Consider the following 13,537-nt stretch of genomic DNA (forward strand, 5'->3'; position numbering starts at 1 on the left):
GTCACAAACTATGGGAACACAAGCACCCACTCACTGCTTACGCAACATTCTGCGGGGATGTGGCAGTGCGGATACATGGAAAACAATGCAGCTGGCAAAAAAAGGTGGGTTAAGATGACACAAGGAAAAAATGAACCTATGCAGCTGGCACAAAAACAGTGCTTATGTACAATTAGTGTCACCCATACAAACAAGTATGTATTATTAAATATTTTGAAAGTCTGTCCACAGCAACCGGATGAATTTTTGTTAAGGATGCTGCTCTGTGGACCAGCCCAAGTCCCAATAATCAAAGTAATGAGCTATGTGACACATTAAGTGGGATTTCACTCGAACTTAAAACACTTAAATTGCTGTATCTAAACATAAGTATCTAACCACAAGCTAAGAATCTAATTTTCCATTACGGACAATGTAGCTTGGAAAGTGGCTCCATTCAGAAGTGGGACACTGTTGGTGTTGTAACATAAGCCTTGCTGATTAGGCTGCTGGTAACTATAAGCACAGAGAGATACCTCACTGCAGACACCTTCATTTTGATACCTAAATTTAGTTATGATAAGCTGAATCCATTTCTCACCTGGCTCTCCTTATCATTTATTTTTCTCAGGCTTCTACTTCACCTGAAACAACTTTCATCCTGAATAGCCAGTGTGCATACATAAAATTCCCCTTGCATACAGATTTGAAGTATCAAATTACTCTCTGAAAAAGAACTGTGTTTCTAGAACAAGCTTTCATACCACAGATTATCTATGTGTAAGTTTTCCAAAACATACAGAGATTTATACTTTAGGACAATCTAACATCCTGTATTCCACTTATGCATATTAATTCATATTTAGTAAAGATTACATGAACTATAAAATAATACTTGAAAATTCTGCATACATAACCAGGAAAGAGTTGGAATTCAAAGTAAGTGATTAGAATGAATGGACTGAGAACACAGGGAGTGATGTAGAAGGAGGTGAAGTAAGGTAACATGTATTGCATTGTAAATAGTATCAGAAGAAACTACTTGCTTATTTCCATTTATTTTTGGTAACTTATGTCCAACAACCTTAGTCAAAAATAGCAAGAGCAATTTTGTGTGCCAATATACAAACAGGGAAGGAGATATAAAGGTTGGACTCGATCTTAGAGGTCTTTTCCAACGTTTAGTGTTTCTGTGACTATTTAGGTACAGACAAAGGATAGACAGCAGTCTTTTCCACAGTGTCCATTAATTAAAATGTTTTCTGGTCTGGCATATTTTCCAAATTCCACCTTGCTAATTTATTAGGCTAAATGCTATCAGTGCTGGTGTTGTGGAACTAACTGAAAATCATCAAGCTTTAAAATAGTGATAAAAGAACGAAACTAAAGAAGTGTAAGTAACTTGTAAAAGGTAAAGTAAAAAAGGGTATTATCTGCTCATATTACTCCAGAAAATTCAGAGATTTTTAAATGATGTTTGAGCTTAAAGTAAAAGTAAAAATAAGCTGTAGTTTATTTAAAATAGATTTTACCTGTCTATTATGGGTAATTGAAATAATACCTAGAAAAATGGAGACTGAAGATCAGTTTTGGAATACAAAGGATAAAATTTGATTCCTTCAACTAGCAAGGCAACTAGAAGACAAGCAAATGCAAAAGTAAGGCATGTAGCCATATAAAATAAAAATGTATTTAGAGTTATAGAAACTATAAAGGGAAGTCTATTAACATTTTTTTTTGATGTCCTTGATACACACTCAAATACACACAGACCAAAAGAGCATCTTATATTTTCCTAATTCAAAATTAATGTAATATTAGGTATTATAACAAAACCATGACTTACATTGTCAAAGCAAAATGAAAAAGAACTATCTCATATGGGAAATGACTGAGGCATAAAAAGGTGCTCTTTTATCATGTAATTGATGAAGTATGTGAAAGAATTGCCTACATTAAGCATTGTAATCAAGTATAGTATCAAGATAGTAATTTCATTTTTTTCAGTGAATTTTCAACAGTATAATTTTTTTTTACTGTCTCTGTCATGTAACTATAATCAAAGGAAGAAAGAATCCTCTGTGCACTCAAAAGCTTGCAATAGCACTTAACATTATATATGTGCATATATAGTTATAATAACTATGTAAATTTATATAAGCAGTTAAAATGACACATCTATGCATCACGCTCTGGAAGCAGATGCAAAATAACAGTCTCAAGAAAAAGTAACTGGCTAACAGGAATCAATTACATACATGTCAATTCTTAGGTTCTTACAGCAGGGAAATCTTGCACCTCAAATAACCTCCATACAGTGACGCTGAAAAGAAGCTTTATGTAGATCAAACCAAACAGTTGGAAATCCGCAGTAGGAGGAGATATTTACCTATGTGGTCTCAAGATAGCTCATTCTGATGGTAAATTTAATGACTTTTTCATATCACTAAAATCATAGAAGAAGCCAATGGGTATCAGACCCATCTGACTCCTTCCTCATGCAGTAAAGCCCATGGCTACTGTAGTTAGGTAAATATCCTCTAAAGCAAAAGTGACCCTGATAATAGTATGCATAGTTAACTGAACCTTTATCATGGCAAGTGGCATTCTACTTTTAGCTCAGCATATCGAATTTAGGAACTCTATATGCAATTTCCAATTGCATATATTTATAAATTTACAAATTTCACCTTAGATTATAACTGCATTTTTAAGCAGAGAACTTGTATTGTAGAAGCTGAACAAGAGACTTCTGCCCTAGAAAATATATCAGGTCTGGCAGAATCACTGAATTTTGATGACTGACAAGTGTTCCCAGAGAAGAACACAGCATAAAAGAACAGCACAGAAAACCAATTTCATGGTCAAAATGAGAAAAATAAGCTGAGAGAGGGATAAAACTAGAGGTCTCCTCCCTCAGGGATGCTGATCAAAACTTAAGGTCTCTCCAAATTTGTGAGTCAAGCACTAAGGTGATGATTTTAGATGTGTATTCTCACTCCCAATCCGTAAGTATCCTGTACTGTGAGAGCAAAGCATGTATGGTCAGGACCTCCTTTGGAAAGCTTGTGTTCTTCACTTTAACTGCCATATGGTCCCCATGTGGTTAAACTATAACTCAAAATAAAATATGTATCCAGTCTGGAGGCTGACTGTACATCTCCCATTCCCATGTATGGAAGGGATTGAACAAAAAACTGCTTCACAAAAAGACTTAGTGCACCACAATCTGAGTCCAGAGACTGGACTCCTCTCAATGTGGAAGTCAAATAGTAGCTTTGAATGTAGCAGCCTGGTGACTATTATGGCTGCATTAACTTCTAAAATAACATTAACAATAAAAACAATAAATATATTAGAACATACAACTGAGGGAAGGTAGCCATACTGGGATGAAAAACATGCTCATGGCAAGTCAGCAAAATCTGTCTTCACATGCATGTTTCCTCTTATTTATGCAGCTATTGTAGTCTTCAAACAAGTCTGCACAGGGAAAAGCACAGTTCAAAAATTGAGGCTATGGGTATGTTAAAGAATACTGATTTGAGAAACTTAAACCAGCATTTAAGAATGTTCTACCCATTTGGTAGTGTTCTGTAAAGAGCATATTTTGGAATGATTTCTCAGTCTCTCAAGAATTAAAGTTCATGTTCAATATACAAAGGTTCATGACAGGATTCAGAGAAAAAAAATAAAATTTTATACTTCCTTTATCTCCTTCTTGAAGGAAAATTACCTTAATCTGGAAAAGGGCAGGGCAGTGTGGTTCAGAAGGAACCATCTTTACAGTTGTCTTTCTCAAGGTGTTCACTAGGGTCAAGCTTAATGGGCATATCAGGTGATGGTAGAGAAAATACTAAGGATATTGCCCTCTATGAAGTCCTGTGCAGTTCCTTACTTGGATTCCTCCTAGACTCCTAGTGTAACTTTTGTGAAAGCAAAGGTATGTCAAAAATAAAGCTGTATCATTTAATTGCTAATACTAAGTTGGAGAGGGGTATTTGTGAGAACTCTGATTGCAGTTTGGCTTTGGAACATGTGACTGGATACTTGGCTGGATTTCCTCACATACATCTTTAAATATCTTCAGTAGTAATATTTAAACCTAGGCAAACTAGCTTGTCTGATTCCTCTACATTACTGTTGGTGGGAAATTCAAAGGTAATATTAATTTTGCTTATTTTAAATGAAGTTATGGTAAATCACACCATAATAGTGCCTATTTTTCTTTCTGACTTCAAATCCCTAGATGATTTTCAGATGTAGGTATCTACACTATAGATTTTTAAAATTAGGCAAGATCCATCTCTGCTACTTTGTCAGTTGACAAGTGACCTCTCAGATCATCTTTGCACTGGCAGTACTCTTTAACAGCACTGGAGTTCACCAGCTAAAATGGAGGTAAACAAACGAAACACACTGTAGGGATTCTTGGCATAAACATGTTTCTGGACAACAACAGACTAGGTGACTGAAACAGAATCTGGTTCCGCCTTTCAACATATGCAGTGACTTGCACACAGCACTTTGAAGTTTGAGTATGGCACTCAAACTTTGGAGGAAAGCTAGAGGAAGGAGACATATGTGTTATTATCAAGGAATGAGCCTCTCAAGCAAAAGTAATACCTACAATGCCTCTCCTCTTCAGAAGTGCTAACAACTCACACAAAGAACTATTTTAGAACTGTCCTTCAGTGGTTTTATTTCTGCTAGAGACACACTGCAGAAGACAGCCTATAGCCTGGAATTAATTATCTGTTCCCTTTTTTTGGCTGGAAGTGGAAAAAAGACCAACACCATTAGCACTGAATTCACAACACTGGACAGTAAAATTAATGACAAGGTGTGAAATAGGAGAAAGACACTGCAGAAACACCATTTTGACATGACAGCAAAATGAAGCAAATGGTCAGTCAGTCCATTCCACTGTTAAAGACTGCAGATGGATAGGAAGCAGTGGCACAGCTGGTGCAAACTCAGCTTCAACAGTAGAACTCCCTGAGCTTGTGCCTATCAGGAGTAGAATCTACATCCGTAACAGAGCTCAAAGAAGATTTTAACAACTGCCTATGAAATCAAGAAAACAAGTCATTGTTCAATCCTTCAAGTAAGGCAGAGTGTATTTGGCATAGTTGCATCCTAATTGCAGCTGTGCTGGAAATATGAGAAGTCAGCAAGAATTCCGGTTAAGAATTGCACATATGGTCATCTAAGGCACATGGATACACACTGTAAAGCTGAAAACTGGAAGACAGTATGAAATGTCCTGATCAAACAAATGAACCTGATAACTGAGTGGTGGAAAGATGCCAGACCATATGCAGGATGTTGATAGCTTCTCTGCACTACACTTAATTCATGAGTTCTCTGTATCCCAGTGCATATAAAAATCGTAAAATGAACTGACAGATCTGTGACTATATGGATCTACAAACTACTTCCAGTTTTATAAGGTGAACTAGGACTGTGGCAACAAAATAAAATATCCCAGTCACTGCAGAGAAAAGCTTCTGTCTTTTTAGATACAAAATCTCTGCCTATTTCAGCTGTATCTTAAACTTGTTCGTAACAGTTTAATCTTTCTCACTTCTTAACAAAAATAGGAAATAATTTGTCTCATAATTCAGAACTAGCATATCAAATTCTTAGGGTTTTTTCACTTTTTTACTGTAGATCGGAAATATATTTGTAATTGTAACTAGGACTAATTCACCAAATACTTTTTTTATCTGAGCCATTGTGACATTCATTTACTCAATGTTTAATAAAAAGTATGCTTTCTTGAGTAAGTACATTAACAGGAAATGGATGCTAACATGCTAATATATTAAACCACCTTTATTTGCATAAATTATTATGGAGAAGTTACTGTATTTTCTGAGATGGTAATATTCTAGTTTAATTCTCCCTGTCTTTGTTATTTCTTACATAGTATTTAAATTCACTTTCCACTTGGTAATAGTCAAATGCTACCATGAAATGAACAAAAGTAAAATTTTTACACAGTTGGATATGCAGTAGAATGTGACAGAAATATGCATAGCCAATACAGGAAAAAGAATATAACATGGGTTACATCTTGAGAAAATCTGAACAATTTCAGATTAATTAACAATTAACAGTTTCTTGTTTAAAAGTTTATCACTTTAATTGATTCTGGCTCTCTCAAAACCATATAATTTAAAATACACATGCCAATTCCATCCCATAATTCATATATAAGTAGCCTTTTGCCTATAAAACCTCCTATTTAGTACACAGCTGCTTACTGTACACCACTGTGAATAGAAAGATAATTCTTGCAAAAATATATATTAAAACCAGTAACATACTCTGAATAATACAGCTCAAAGAAAAGAGTCAATGCTGTTAAGTCCTTCTTCTTCCTAAATTCAGTACTATTTGGAATTCAATTTTTATTAAAGCTTGACAGCAACAAAATAGATAACAAAAAGATGAGAGATACTGCTTAGGAGCATATTTTTCTTTGTGAAAAATGAGCCAGAAACTTCTCTACACTCGTTTAGCAAAGTAAATGTCACTTTGTTTCTCCAAGCTTAAAGCTGAGAATAGCTCCGGGGCTTACTTGTGATGCAGAAATGTCCCTGTAATCTACTTAGAAAACATGCAGAACATTAATAGAAACTAGAATCTTGAAACATAAACGTAGCATAAGAAAAATGATAATTACTCTGTGGCTTAACATTTAAAAAGAGAGCTAAGCATTGTACATCAGCATTTTTTTTATATAAAACAAGTTGCAGCACATAGATGAGCAGGAAGTCATTCACTTTAGAAACACAAATAATTTTGACATTATCGTGTACAATCTTTCTACACAGAAAAGAGGGGGAAGAGGCAGAGATAGAGATTGTTTGAAGGCACCTGTTACCAATCACATCTTTTCATTCGTGTCTTCCCAACCCCTGCAGATACCCCTTCCTTCCCCTCTCCCCAACAAAGCAGTTTTCTCCTTTTATCCACTAAGCTTCCATCCCTGATTAAACACGTACTGCCCTCCCCCTTATGACTCCAAAGCTTTTTATGAGCGTCTGAACTTCTCTCCACCTCTGTTTTTTTGCAGATGGCAGCTGTTGCTACTCTGCAGGTTCCTAAATCCAACATATTGGCTTTCTGTCCTAGGTTATTCCTAGTCAATCTTCTTCAGCATAACTTAATTACAGCTAAGGATAGTATTAGTTGGACTTTAAAGTATGACTAATAATGAAATGCTGAAAACTCATCTGGAATTTTCAAGGTCATTGCTGAGATGGGATTAAAATCTGGGCACAGAGAATTCAGCAGTGAGGGGCAGTCCCCAAAGGCAATATGAAAGTAAGAAGGACAAACCTAGTAATATAGAATGGATTGGTCAAAGGAAGGTAAAGCAGAGATACTTCAGTACACCTTGCTTTTTCACAAAAGAGGAAAAAAAGAATAAAACCATCTGACTTTTCTTTCACTCTTGTGAGCAAAAAACCAGGATAACTATTGAAAAGTACCAGGATTTTGTACAGGATTCTGACATAAGATGAATGCAAGCACAGAGACTACTAGATTCTCAAACACAGTGAACATTAAAATTTTGGAACAATGTCAGGGAATTCTGACATTCATATGGCCATGTATGAAGTCTAACATTCATGAACATTTATCTAAATCCTTGGAAACCTTAGCCTGATAATTTATAGAAGCTCTGAAAAAACTCGTAAGAGCCCTTCAAAAACTATGCATATCCTAATATGACTAATTAGTAACCGCTCCTCCTGATGATCATGTGGACTCTCTCCAATCTTAAACACACTTGGAAAATGCATTTGGCAATCATTTATCAAAAACTAAATAATAAATCAGATTTTTTATATTTTAAAGACAATGAAATAACTATTTTCTGTTCTTAACTTCATCTTTCTCACCTGTTTTGTCTTTTTTCTATGCTTACTTATTACCTACACAATACTGCCTTATGCTTATCTCCTTTTCTTGCATCCCACCAGATCCTCTGTTTGCTTGGACAAAATAAGCTAGACCTTTAATCTCACTCACATAAGACTTCCAGCCTGTTGTGAAACTTATCTGCTTTTCCCCCCCAGAAAATACGACATAAAAAATACAAAATATTAATCCTACAGATCAAATGATTTTTTTTTTTTAATTTACATTTTAAGTTTATAAAATTTTAATCTTTGAGAGACTGGCAGGACTTTGAAAAGTGGCCTTTTTCAGGAGATGTTGATTAGAAGTGAATGTAAATTCTAAGAATGATACAAAGCAAAAATGTAATTGTTTGTGAAACCACTTCCATAATGCAACCAGTTCCTATATAAGAAGATGACTTAGAGAAAAGAGTTAATTCATGTCTACTTAGGAAAAATAAACACTAAGGAGGATTTTCTTTCCAGGCTTTTGAACTGAAACATGTAAGAAACAAAAAATGGCTGCGATTAAGATACTGCATTAGGACACATGAACTTTTAACCTCTTCCCCAAACTGGGGAGTTTTGGACAAAGCACCATTTCTTTTATTTTGATCATTGCTTCTGCAAAACAGGGATAGTGACTGTTTTCTGCTTAACTTGTGGGTATAATATTTGTGAGACAGGTGTTCAGTTACTGTGGTGAAGAACAGAGAAATATTCAGTTAATAAACAGGATTATTTTGACATATTGCTAAGAAACTGTGAAAACCTGGGAAGGGAATGAATTACATGGTTGTAAAGGAAAAGCATTAGGTTTACTCATAAATGGTGAGTTATACATCAGATATGGAATGCTCCTCACCTGCCAATGAGAAAATAAGTTCAACATAACAGTCACTCAAGCAATTAGCATTTTAATATTAACCTGCTGGACTATGTTCAGCAGGAACAAGTCAGTAAGAGTTTTTTATACTTTAATATGCTTTAAATAAAATAAGAGTTTGCAGTGGCTAACCAAAATAAATTTTAACCTGATCTAGTTGAAGATTTTCTACCAATTCAGGTACACATATTTAGATAGATTTAACACTCAATTTGAGTGACACAACAATTTACTGACATAAGCCAAGTGGATTTAAGTAAACAAATAGCAGTCAAACTCCATGTGTCTGTAGCCATTTAACCAACTGATATCAAATACGTTTATTTAAACTACTACTACATGTTTTCTACTTTGTCCCCTAGCAGACAGCCAGAGCCTGGTTTCTGGTTGCTAACTTCACTTGGAAGAGCTTTGGCACAGCAACACATGAATGTGTCAATAAGGCAGGTGACTAATTCAGCAAGTTTACATTCTATCACTTGTATGCACAGCTGCTAATGTACGATGAGTGCACAGATGTGTAAAGCAGATAAAATATCAGCAGCTTGTCATATCTTCTTACCTGGTGTATAATATTCATGTGCTGATAACTAATCATGTCTGCATAAACAATTGCATCGTAGGAAATGTATGGCTATTGTAAACAGCCTGAATTTGCAGCATTTATGTAATAAATGTTATCCTTTTATTCCTTATGACAATTATTTCATAATATTAGTTTTACTTTTATAGGTTAAAAATTACCATATTGCCAGACTGCATCACATACTGGTGATTTCAAGCAGTTAAAAAAAATAGTGTAAATGAAGTCCTTTATATTCATACAAACAGAAATTGATCTTAGCACTTGGAGGAACACCTATTAAGTCTTCTATTGGTGTCTCTTACACCGTCTCATTATTTGCTTTAACATCTCCTACAGTAATTCTATTTGAAACATAAAAAGAATGTCTCCATTTGTTCTACTTGCTCTGCTTTTTTTTTTTTCCCCAAAATTCAGTGGATTATGAACTTCACATTAAAAATATAAACCCCGGCTAGTTAATCTTCAAGATTTTAGAACTCGGTTTCTACACTCTGTTTGAATTGGAAAAGCTGAAACAGATTTTAATTGTGCAAATTATTAGTTTATTATGACACATCTGCATCTTAAATTTCTGAAGAAATAGTACAATGCTATACATCAAAGCATAGCAAATTTATAACCTCTTAAATGTAACCTCAGGAAATTATAACTAAAACTTCTTGCCAAACATCTGAGTGCTGACAGACTGCCCTTCCAAGTTTTCATCTGAAGTTTGAAAGTCAATGGATAAAGTCTAGAATTGCACTTATGATGTTACAAAATACTACCAACTGCATCAAGCATGAAAGGCAATGGAACTGCCAGGAACACAGAGCTCATGGTAAATATTTCTCTTAGTCTGAGGCCGACTGTTGGAAAAAAAAAAAAACCAAGCCAACAAACTAGAGGAAAGGAATCATGTATCAAGAGCTTCACCAAAAAAAGATTTAGTGGATTCATCCCACTTAACTTTAGCACTTAACAGAAAACTGCACTACAGTGCCTTTAAGTTACAGATGCCCATTATATGCACAAAAGGATAAAGTTTGGATGCAGATAAAGGATGGCACAGAAGCTGGTGTTCTATACCCTACAGTTTTGGACACAAAATGCCCTCTTTATCACAGGTAATATTGATATATAAATATTTTTAATTGTTTTTTTCTTTGCTGGACTCTTTCCAAAGGTCATTAAAATTGTTAAGTTAACAGACAGCAATACACTTTTGTAGGGTTTTACTGGCCAGGTTAGGTTTCTGTTTAGTGATTTGAATGGTCCTACTGCAGCATTAGAAATGTGTCAGAGCTGGCGCAACAGGAAGAGGGAGGAGAAGAAGCAGGAGCAAAGGGGTAAGGCAGTGCTATAGCTATCGGGTCAACTCAGGCCTGACGTATAATTTCATCTGGATTTATGCTTTGAGGGAACATCTTTCTTACTCATTCTCCTCTACTCTGACTATACAAGAGACATGTGGGCAGTTAGTTCCAAATATGGGGACAGGTCATGCCGTTAATTAGCTAGTGGGAAGAATCAAAACTACAGGCTGGGGTTGTGTTACAGCGGGGACACTGCAACACGCGTATCAATCAACGAGGCCCGTGGGAAAGAAATATCTATGGACGGATTCTTGGAGGATGTTTCAGAGATGTTTATTTCTCCAGCTGCATGGCCGGGGCTCTGCCCAGGAACTGCAGCAATCACGGGACCCGAGGGTCCTTGCCCGTGCAAGGGAACACAAAACAACCAATGGGGAACGAGGCTGACCAGGGGCAGGGAAACCTCATGTCTGCCCCCCAGGGCCCCTCTCCCAGGACCACATGGCAGGGGGAGGGCCCCCAGCAGGGTTGGTGTGGTTTGGTTGTTCGAGTTAAGAGTGTCAACAGTGTAAAGTTCAGCTGATTAAAAGGAGAACACAGACTACAAATAATAATGCCAAAAAAATTAATCTGGAGATCTGAAATATCCTTTTTTAAAAAAACCCCACACTATTTACTGGAAGGTTATTAATGGGAGACCCCACTGTTCCTCCAAACAATGTTTTATGCTTTTCTGATGGATCTGTAAAAACAATTAAGTAACAGTCTCTTGACAACACATTTAAAATACCTTATTCTAAAATCAACTGAAAAATTTGGCTGCATTAACTTGCTGTCTTGCACTTAGGGGTTTACAAGTGGCATCAGAATACTGTGCATCCCAAGCCCTTCTGAGAGCTCAAAGAAGACAGGGGCACTGGGAAGGCTTTATTATGAATCTCCAACAACATGATCTCAGCATCATCCTAGATACTGATCATCCATGATAATGCCATTGAACTACCTCTAATAGGAAAGCTTGCATTTAACCACATGAAGAATGCAAGAAATTTTATCCTACCAGCTGATTCTCAGTGATCTGAATGAAAAACTAGATTAAAAAGTTTTCCACATTCATTTACTAATGAATTCCGACAAAAAAGGAAGCAGCAGGCCAAGAAACAATTCAAAATCTGGGCCAAGAATATAGTCTAAAAACAATCCCAACCTTCCTTTTTTCTCCTTCATGGATGGACAAAAGCTTTTAAGGCTTTGCATAATCAAATAACTAGCTGTCACATTGATTTCCCACAGTAAAATATAAGAATCACCATCAAATTAGATGTCTACATAATTTGAAATAATGAACTATTTTATTACATTAACATTTAGTGTATTTTTTTCCTGTAATGAAAGAGCTCATGTAAGAATCCTACAGAAATTCTTCCAAGATTCAAAATATAACTTTCAATTTTCTTCTTCTAAAATTAAAATCTGTGAAAAGAGAAGATTAATCATGGATGTAAGTTCTTTATTTAAAAAGTGTATAAAATGCTGCAATTGCCTCCAAAGCAGCATTATGAATCTAGCTGATACCACAATGAGATAAAAAACTCCCAACCCCTCAAACTCTAACATTCCATTAAAAAGAGTTACTGAGACCACACAGGCTGGAATACCTAAGTCAAAACTGTACACTTCTTGAAACACGTTGCTGGAAGACAGCATTAGCATTGTTTTGGCATTTTGCTTGTACTTTTAGCACTTACTTTTAACATACCTAAACTTCACTTTATCTTAACTATGAATATCTTTGGTTTATCTATTCAAGAATTCTAATGTTTCTACTTGCAAACATGAGAGCAACAAGGTAATTCCTAACAAGACATGACAGTTTAGTATGTGCAATGACTAAACAAGGCTGATGGCAACCCTGTTACATGATAGCACGTACCAAACACATAAACCTGTAATTCATCTTCTTTTTTCAAACTGTATGAATCTGTCTTTACAGGTTGCACATCACTTTTATTTAAAAATGCAAACTGTTTAAATGCAGTTAACTCTTTACTAACCGGAAGTGAGAAAATTTGTATTCTTTATTTCTGTCAGCAAGGATAATTACTGGAAAATTGTGATGCTACTGCAAATTTACATCTTTTATTAGGATGGCAAAGGAGTATTGTCAAAGACTAACTCACTATCCTGTACAAAGATTTCAATACATGAGATAATTGCCTTTTAGAGAAATTCAGGAAGTGTAAAACTACTGGAAGAAGTTTGCATTAGAAGTAAAAAATAAAAGGCTGCATTAGGAATAAACAGAAGTGACAAAAGTTAAACCTACACACAAACACAAAAGCTACTTGTTCTTTTCAAACATTTTCCTGAAACAATTTTAGCTTGAATTTTTTTTCATAGGAGTATTTTTTGTGCATTGTCCTGGCATTTCATAATTTTCTTCCCTCAAAGAGGTAACTTCTACTGTTTCTTTTTCAGTATTTATATCCTTTTCTGCAGAGGTATCTTTAAAAAACATCTTCACTGTTTAACAAAACCAGTATGACTAATATGTCCTATTTTTAACAGATGTAAAAAGAAATTTGAGGAAACAGTACTAATTTTGGAAATATCTGCTCAATTTCTTAACATTTAGGGTATGAGGAACATTGAAGAAGTCCTTTTCAGACTCTTGTCTGAAGTATTTGCTTTTCTTTTTCAATCAAGCCTACTTCTGCCAGCCTTCCTTGATTGTTTGACATAATTTCAAAATTTGAAATGGTGAAATGACACAAAGAAGCAAACTGCTGCATATGAGGAATAGTTTATGAGGGGACTTACAGGGGCTAATGTTGTTTGGATGTAAACAATGTTGCATAGCTTAAAGTTAGAAATG

At 35.4% G+C, this 13,537-nt stretch overlaps 1 protein-coding gene across 3 annotated transcripts in view; it reads right to left on the reverse strand.

Annotated features, from left to right (window-relative positions):
- Nucleotides 1-13,537, reverse strand: part of PIBF1 (progesterone immunomodulatory binding factor 1) — a 106,765-nt gene that overhangs the window by 5,995 nt on the left and 87,233 nt on the right. Inside the window, exon 17 of one of the 3 annotated variants that reach the window (XM_069009184.1) lies at nt 12,051-12,135. The exons of the other annotated variants lie outside the window; for them this stretch is intronic. Within the exon in view, the coding sequence (XP_068865285.1) occupies nt 12,109-12,135 (27 nt within the window). The 3' untranslated portion in view covers nt 12,051-12,108. Of the gene's footprint in view, nt 1-12,050; nt 12,136-13,537 lie in introns of those variants that run through there. 3 annotated transcript variants of the gene reach the window in all.

The sequence above is a fragment of the Aphelocoma coerulescens genome, chromosome 1 (genome assembly GCF_041296385.1).
Source record: "Aphelocoma coerulescens isolate FSJ_1873_10779 chromosome 1, UR_Acoe_1.0, whole genome shotgun sequence".
In the NCBI taxonomy this organism is placed as follows: Eukaryota; Metazoa; Chordata; class Aves; order Passeriformes; family Corvidae; genus Aphelocoma; species Aphelocoma coerulescens.